This window comes from Moschus berezovskii, chromosome 9 (assembly GCF_049115385.1).
Source record: "Moschus berezovskii isolate FMDL1 chromosome 9, NW_MosBer_1.0, whole genome shotgun sequence".
Taxonomy (NCBI): domain Eukaryota; kingdom Metazoa; phylum Chordata; class Mammalia; order Artiodactyla; family Moschidae; genus Moschus; species Moschus berezovskii.
Genome location: NC_142468.1, coordinates 106856155 through 106864485, shown reverse-complemented (window position 1 = coordinate 106864485; position 8331 = coordinate 106856155). Strand labels below are relative to the sequence as shown.

The 8331-nt window shown below is 37.6% G+C and overlaps 1 protein-coding gene across 1 annotated transcript; it reads left to right on the top strand.

Moving 5' to 3' along the window:
- Positions 1 to 1026: 1026 nt before the first annotated feature.
- Positions 1027 to 8032, top strand: LOC129563409 (olfactory receptor 4F15-like). Its single transcript, XM_055437220.2, has 3 exons — positions 1027 to 1967; positions 7068 to 7157; positions 8023 to 8032. Exons 1-3 carry the CDS (start codon positions 1036 to 1038, stop codon positions 8030 to 8032), a joined length of 1032 nt encoding a protein of 343 aa, XP_055293195.2. The 5' UTR covers positions 1027 to 1035.
- Positions 8033 to 8331: the final 299 nt, after the last annotated feature.

Sequence of the window (8331 nt, the reverse complement as noted above, 5' to 3'; positions counted from 1 at the left end):
AGAGTTACAGAAATGAGAGCTGCTCACTTCCCAGAAACTACAGCTCACAGAAAACCAACAAAGGCACGAGATGCAGACCATTCACTTATGAATGTGCAAAACTCAAGAAAGTCTACATTATTCCTACAACATGTTAAAAGTGCTTCAGAATTCACATAATACTAATTTTCTTTTGGTTCTGGTTAAATTATATATACCAGTTTATCACAAATGGTAGAATCTGTAACTCTGTTCAAAGTTTTAAAAGATTACGTAGGAATGGTTTCTTGTATTTCTATGCCACTTTTATAGTTCTGGTTTCTCATTTCTTAATTAGTAAATTCAGTGTGCAGGTTCTATCCCAGGCTAATTTATGCACTTCCAGAAGGAACAGCCTCTTGAATCCACAGAGTGTTGAGGTGGGGAGCCCCCAACCACGTCAGATTCATTTCACATATGATAATATACATGTTTCAGTGGTATTCTCCCAAATCATCCCACCCTCGCCCTCTCCCACAGAGTAAAAAAGACTGCTCCACACATCCGTGTCTCTCCTGTTGTCTCGTATACAGGGTTATCGTTATCCTCTTGCTATATTCCATATATATGTGTTAATATACTGTATTGGTGTTTTTCTTTCTGGCTTACTTCACTCTGTATAATAGGCTCCAGTTTCATCCACCTCATTAGAACTATTTCCTCTTTCCTCCTTCATGGTATTCCAGGGCACTCCTATCTGCTTCGCATAACCCTTTTGATTCAGCAGAATATTTATTTCTTTTATCAAAAACTTAGAGAATTCTAGAGTGGCTGGAGAGTTAGAAGCAGTGCTTTGTGGCAAATAGTTACTGCATATCTTCTGCAACTGCATTTTTTAAAAAAACTATTTTTAATTGAAGGATAGTTGCTTTACAATATTAAGAGGTTATATTATATGTGTTTTGTCTGTGTGAATTATGGCAGTATTTTCATGTGGCCACTAACTCCTCACAACGTTGATTTCATTTTTACTCTCTCTTTTTAGGTAAAGTTGAGTCACCTCTGTTTGCAGAGGCAATGGGTGGAGCCAACCACTCCGTGGTGTCTGAGTTTGTGTTCCTGGGACTCTCCAGTTCCTGGGAGATCCAGTTTCTTCTTTTCTTCTTTTTCTCTGTGTTCTACATGGCAAGCCTGATGGGAAACCTCCTCATTGTGTTCTCTGTGAGTGCTGACACTAGCTTGCACTCCCCCATGTATTTCCTGCTGGCCAACCTCTCCTTCCTTGATGTGGGGGTTTGCTCTATTGCTGCTCCCAAAATGATTTATGACCTTTTCAGAAAACACAAAGCCATCTCTTTTGGGGGTTGTCTAACTCAGATCTTCTTTATTCATTCCTTTGGGGGCACAGAAATGGTCCTGCTCATTGCCATGGCCTTTGACAGATATGTGGCCATATGCAAGCCTCTCCACTATCTGACCATCATGAACCCACGAATGTGCATTTTGATTTTGGCTGCTGCCTGGGTCCTTGGCCTCATTCACTCAGTGGCCCAACTGGCTTTTGTTGTAGACTTTCCCTTCTGTGGTCCTAATGTATTGGACAGCTTTTATTGTGATCTCCCCCAACTCATCAAACTTGCTTGCGCAGAGACTTATAGACTAGAGTTCATGGTCACTGCCAACAGTGGACTCATCTCCGTGGGTTCCTTCTTCATACTGATTATTTCTTACATCTTCATTCTGGTCACTGTTTGGAAACACTCCTCAGGTAGTGTATCCAAGGCCCTCTCCACCTTGTCAGCTCACGTCACTGTGGTGGTCTTGTTCTTTGGGCCATTAATTTTCTTCTACACCTGGCCCTTCCCTTCATCACACTTGGATAAGTTCCTTGCTATCTTTGATGCAGTTCTCACTCCTTTTCTGAATCCAGTCATCTATACATTCAGGAACAAGGAGATGAAAGCAGCAATGAAGAAACTCTGCCATCAGCTTATGAGTTACAGAAAGATGCCCTAAATACTCTAAAGATAAAAGATATTTAGCTCTAACTTTAATGACAACAGAAAAAATGTTATTTCGGCTTCTATTAATTTTATGTACTAGGTTATTTTCATGTTGCTATACACTTAATAAGGATAAAGAGAGCTTACATTGTAGTTTTCTTTAAAATCTTCCCCTTTAATTCTGTGTTTTGTCCATACTGTAGAAGAGATTTTTTTTTTTTAACAGTGCTTGGAATCTTGATCCATATGCCAAGCTGTCTGTTTAATTTAAAAACCACTGGAATGAACTAAAACATTATAGCATCAGCAGTAATTTGTTTTATTGAGTAATGAGGGCAGTGGCTATCCCTAAGCAAGCAATAAGCCAAGAATCCAGCTCCCGACTGAGTGCTGTTATCTCTGGGACAACCCAGCCCCTGCTAGGGGAATCTCCTGAACCAGAATTCATGGACTGAGGGTGAGAGAGGAGCTATCCATCATCACCGGCCCATCCATCACCCGTTGCCCCATGCTGAGCAGGGAGTTTGCCTGGCATGAATTTCATCATTAGTTGTATTCATAAGTTGAGCCTGGTGATCAGACAGGGTCACCCTGAAACCTCATCTGGAAAGTGAAGCATCACATGGCTTGCCTGTCTCTCCTGGACTGATGGCTGTCCTCACATCTGTGGGTTTTAAAGATATGGAAAGCAGCTTAGGAAAAGCTATGGGAGCAGCTCTGTGGCTACCAGCAGCTATGTGTACATGTGCACTAAGTCGCTCAGTTGTGTCCAACTCTTTGCAACCCCATGGACTGGAGCCCACCAGGCTCCCCCATCCATGGAATTTTCCAGGCAAGAATACTGGAGTGGGCCGCCATACCCTCCTCCAGGGGATCCTCCCAACCCAGGGATCAAACCTGCCTCTCCCGCAGGCAGGAGAATTGCAGGCGGATTCTTTACTGATGAGCCACCAGGGAAGCCCCGGTGGTCATATCAGTGGACACAAAACACAGGAGTTGCGAGTTGAGCAGGGGAGGGAAAGAGCTCGAGGGAGTTAAAAAAAAAAAAAAAGGAACAGAAAACACAGGAAATGAAACCTGGGAAAATGAACAAAATATAAGCCAAGTGGAGGAAAGAGATACCAGAATTCTATGTAAGAGTTAGGATAAAAGGAAAAGAAAGAAAGCACTGATGGAAATAAACCAAAAGAGACTGATTTTTATATTCACTGAGATGATAGGTTTGTGGGCAAATCTTCCAAGACCCTGTGTCAAGGGTACACATATCTACTTTCCCAGGAGCCCTTCATTTCAAAGTGTTTGTGTGACTATTCCCCACTCAAACCTTTCAAGAAGCTTGATCAATATTATCGCTGTTACAGATGTGAGGAAAAGGAAGCAGATTATTGTAAAGCTTAAGCTTTCGAGCACTTCACTAGCACAGGCTCCTTTCAGGGAGGGACTCTGACAATATAATTACATTGTCACATATTTTTGTAAACTTTACAAGAGAAACCATCACCTTCAGATGACTGCTGCTTCCTGACTATGTTTCCAGCTTTTCTTGGATGTTTTATATGAATTATTTTATTTACTATTCATGGTAACTCTGGGTGGTGAGTATTTTCATCTTATCTTTTTAATGATTAAAAAATGCTTAGCTCTTTCTTTGTATAATTACTATGTAAAATACTTCAAATGAAAGCTGATTATCACCTTAATCCACCATATCCAATTGTCTTAGCTCTCAAAAGGTGCCAAACAGAGAAGGTGTTCAATAATTCAGTGTTGGAAATTAGAATTTATTCCTTTTCACTGTTATTCTTTCCCTGTTTGGAATTGGTTAATGTTCATTTCTCAAACTATCTACCAAAGTGCCATAATACCTGATTGGTTTTTTCCAATAGATAACTGTTTTTCCTATAGATAACTGTTTTTTCCAATAGATAACCTAGATAACTGTTGACTTTATAATAGGATTGTTGAATATTATAACTGAAATTTGAAAGATCATGTGTTCTAACCCCTTTATTTTATCAATGATAATACTCAGGCAGAGATACGTGAAGTGAGAAATCTAGGATAACAATCAGATCTCAGTTCTCCATCCCTGCCCCAATTTACTGGGGAAAAACTGACAAATACAATTGTATATGTTTAAAGTGTACAATGTGATGATTTGATATACATATACATTGTGGAGTGATTGTCAATATCAAGATAATTAATACATCCATCACCTGACACAGTTAATTCCTTTCTTCTCACTTTAAATTAAAAAATTGGAAAAAAAATCTAGGCCAAATTGTTAGTTTGTATCCTAACTAACCAAGTATTCACTGGCTTTCTATCTTTGACCCCAGTGATGGCAGAAGTGACATTGTAAGGTCATTACTCTTTTCATTGGTATCAATTTCACATGATTATTTGCTGTTTAAAAGTTCTTTATCTGCAGCTCAAAAAGAAATTTCTTCAACAGGGTCCTGGGTTTTTTATAACTGGATGATAATGTTATCACTCACCCATGGCTTTTTATTTATGTCACTTATTAGAAGCATACTATTAAATAGCATTCTTCTATGTTGATTTTTTCCTTTAATCAATACTTTAAAGGGTATTCACCATAAATTTTCTTATTGCTACCAAGATTTCACAGTTATTTTAAATGAGCTTCAAGAATTTCATATATGAATATTACAGCATTCCTTGATCTGTTTTTATTAGTTGATCATGGTTTCATAACTAAACAGCCATGGCAATTTCAAGCTTTTGGGACCCAAAGATAATATAGGCCAGAGACAAAAATCTTTCTAATCTATATAAATAAACTAAGCTATTGATGTACAAAGTAATGATTATGATAAAATCATTCTAATGGCTACTTATTTTAAAGGTTATTAAAAAATGTAGGTTAGCAATTTTTGGTAGAATTTTGTAATAAATTCCTTTTTTTAAACTACTGATAGGTGTTAGACATTTTTTAGGAAGTTGTTTTACTCTTTTACACTCATTTTTCTTCTTATTTTGTTTTGGACTTTAAGATCATTAATTCATAAGACTTTAAGCAACCTGTGTACTGATGGGTATTAATTAACACTCTGACATAAATCACAAAAGAGCCTTTTTGATCTACATCTTAGAATGATGAAAATAAAAACAAAAGCAAACAAATGAGACCTAATTAAAACTTAACAGCTTTTACACAGCAAATGAAACCCTAAATAAAACAAAAAGACATCCCTTACAATGGTAGAAAATATTTGCAAATGAAGCAACTGACAAAGGATTAATCTCCAAAATATACAAGCAGCTCAATATAAAAAAAAAAAACAAACAACCATCCGATCAAAAATGGGCAGAAGGCCTAAACAGACATTTCCCCAAAGAAGACATACAGAAAGTCAACAAACAAGAAAAGATGCTCAACATCTCTCGTAATTGGAGAAATGCATGCCAAAACCATAATGAGGTATCACCTCAGACCAGTCAGAATAGCCATTATTAAAAAAAATCTACAAACAGTAAATGCTGGTGAGGGTGTGGAGAAAAGGGAACCTTCATGCACTGTTGGTGGGAATGTAAACTGATACAACCACTATGGAGAACAGTGTGGAGGGTCCTTAAAAAACTAAAAATAGAACTACTATATGACCCAGCAATCCCACTATTGGGCATATACCCTGAGAAAACTGTAATTCAAAAAGACACATGTACCTCCAGTGCTCACTGCAGCAATATTAACAGTAGCTAGGACATGGAAGCAATCTAAATGTCCATCAATAGATGAATGGATAAAGAAGATGTGGTACATATATACAATGGAATATTACTCATCCACAAAAAAGAATGAAATAGTGCCATTTGCAGCAACATGGATGAAACTAGAAATTATATTCAGTTCAGTTCAGTTCAGTCGCTCAGTCGTGTTCGACTTTTTGTGACCCCATGAATCACAGCACGCCAGGCCTCCCTGTCCATCACCAATTCCCGGAGTTCACTCAAACTCATGTCCATTGAGTCAGTGATGCCATCCAGCCATCTCATTCTCTGTCATCCCCGTCTCCTCTCACCCCCAATCACTCCCAGCATCAGAGTCTTTTCCAGTGAGTCAACTCATTGCATGAGGTGGCCAAAGTATTGGAGTTTCAGCTTTAGCATTAGTCCTTCCAATGAGCACCCAGGATTGATCTCCTTTAGAATGGACTGGTTGGATCTCCTTGCAGTCCAAGGGACTTAGTGAAATAAATCAAAGAAAGAGAAATATGATATGATATCACTTATATATGGACTCTAAAGTAATGATACAAATGAACTTATTTACAAAACAGAAACAGATTCACAGACATAGAAAACAAACTTACAGTTACCAAAGGGGATAGCAGGGGGTGGGGAGGAGAGATAAATTAGGAGTTTGGATTAACAAAGACATACTACTATATACAAAATAGATAACAAAAACCTACTGTATAGCACAGGGAACTATATTTAACATCTTGTAAAAAGAATATATATATAAAACTGAATCACTTTGCTGTATACTTGAAACTAACACATTTAAAATTAACTGTATGTAACTCTATTAACTATATTTCAACTCTATTAATGATATTCCTGGAAAGGAAAAGAACTAAAGAGTAAAACTATTAAGGTGCAGTTCAATAGCTCTGTGCAGTTGGTGTACAAAAAGCACTTTAATGTTGTAGAATATGATAAGTAAAATTAAAAAGGAAACAAGAATTTGAGAGGGACATTTTGAACATAAATATAATAGTTAATAGCTTTAACATATATGTGGGACTGATAAATCAATACAAAAAAATAATATGCCACCTATGAGGAAGCAGGGAGAATACTACAATAAATAAGAGAGTGAAAAAGTTGGTTTAAAACTCAACATTCAAAAAACAAAGATCATGGTACCTGGTCCCATCACTTCATGGCAAATAGAAGGGTAAAAGTGGAAACAGTGACAGAATTTATTTTCCTAGGCTACAAAATCACTGTGGATGGTGATTGCTGCCATGAAATTAAAAGATGTATGTTCCTTGGAAGAAAAACTATGACAAATCTAGACAGTGTATTAAAAAGCAGAGAAATCACTTTGATGACAATGGTCCATATAGTCAGATCTGTGGTTTTGCCAGTAGTCATGTATAGATATAAGAGTTGGACCATAAAGAAGGCTGAATGTTCAAGAATTGGTGTTTTTGAATTGTGGTGCTGGAGAAGACTCTTGAGTCCCTTGGATGGCGAGGAGATCAAACCAGTCAATCCTAAAGGAAATCAACCATGAGTATTCATTGGAAGGACTGATGCTTAGGCCAAAGTTCCAATATTTTTGCCACTTAATGTGAAGCGCAGACTCACTGGAAAAGAAAATGAGAAAGAGATATACTGAGATAGTACTATTAATTATCTCCATATGGTGATTTTTAATTTTTAATATCTAATTTCCAAGTAAATCTTACATGATAAACATATTTTTTTTATAAGAAGAAAAAGTAATATTTTCTTAAAGAAATAAAACAATGAAGGATTTCACATCAGAATTAACTGAATATACAGGGTTCTTAGAATCAGAGCTGTAATTGTCAACATCCCTTTTTAAGAAATAAAAACATTTTTGACTCTGTAGGGTCTTCATTGTAATGCATAGTTTCTCTACTTGCAGTGAATGGGAACTACGCTCTAATTGTAGTGCACAGGCTTCTCAATTGTGGTGGCTTCTCTTGTTGAGGAACATGGGCTCTAGAGGATGTAGGCTTCAGCAGTTGTGGCCCACAAGCTTAGTTACTCTGTGGCACGTGGGATCTTATTGGACCAGGGATCAATCCCTGCATTGGCAGGTGGATTCTTAACCACTGGACCACTAGGAACGTCCCTGTCAATATCCTTTTAGATGATAGAACCACAAATTAAACAAATATAAGGAAGGGGACAGATATATTGGGCATTTATTGGCTCAGCTAGTGACCAAGATGAATGCAGGCTGAGAATGAAGCTAAATGCCTTAGACACATGAAACCAAGAACTTGAATACAGGTAAACTCCTGTCTTTAAATCTTACATCTTCTTCTCTCAGGTATCTTTGAAAAAGTATCCCAGATTCAATTTCTGACAGCAGGAAATATGATTGACAGCAGTTTCTGCACAACATACTCCAAAAGGTACTGGGGCTTGTTTTCTCTCTATTCTCATCTAACATCGCAAGGAAAAGCTCAGATTTGGCCCATCATGGGCAGAGACCCATACTTGCACCATTCAACTGTGAATTGGAGATATGTCATTATGACTTAGGTCAGAAGCTCAACCTTTGACCAGACAGTAGTGGTCAGAGAGGTGGGATCTACATGTCATCTTCTAGTCATATCACATGGTTACTCCAAGAGAA

Bases quoted from the DNA above. Each gene is read 5' to 3' on its own strand.
- LOC129563409 (XM_055437220.2), top strand. From the start codon at position 1,036: ATGGGTGGAGCCAACCACTCCGTGGTGTCTGAGTTTGTGTTCCTGGGA. The intron at 1,968-7,067 runs GCCCTAAATACT...CCATATAGTCAG, and splicing joins CTTATGAGTTACAGAAAGAT to ATCTGTGGTTTTGCCAGTAG.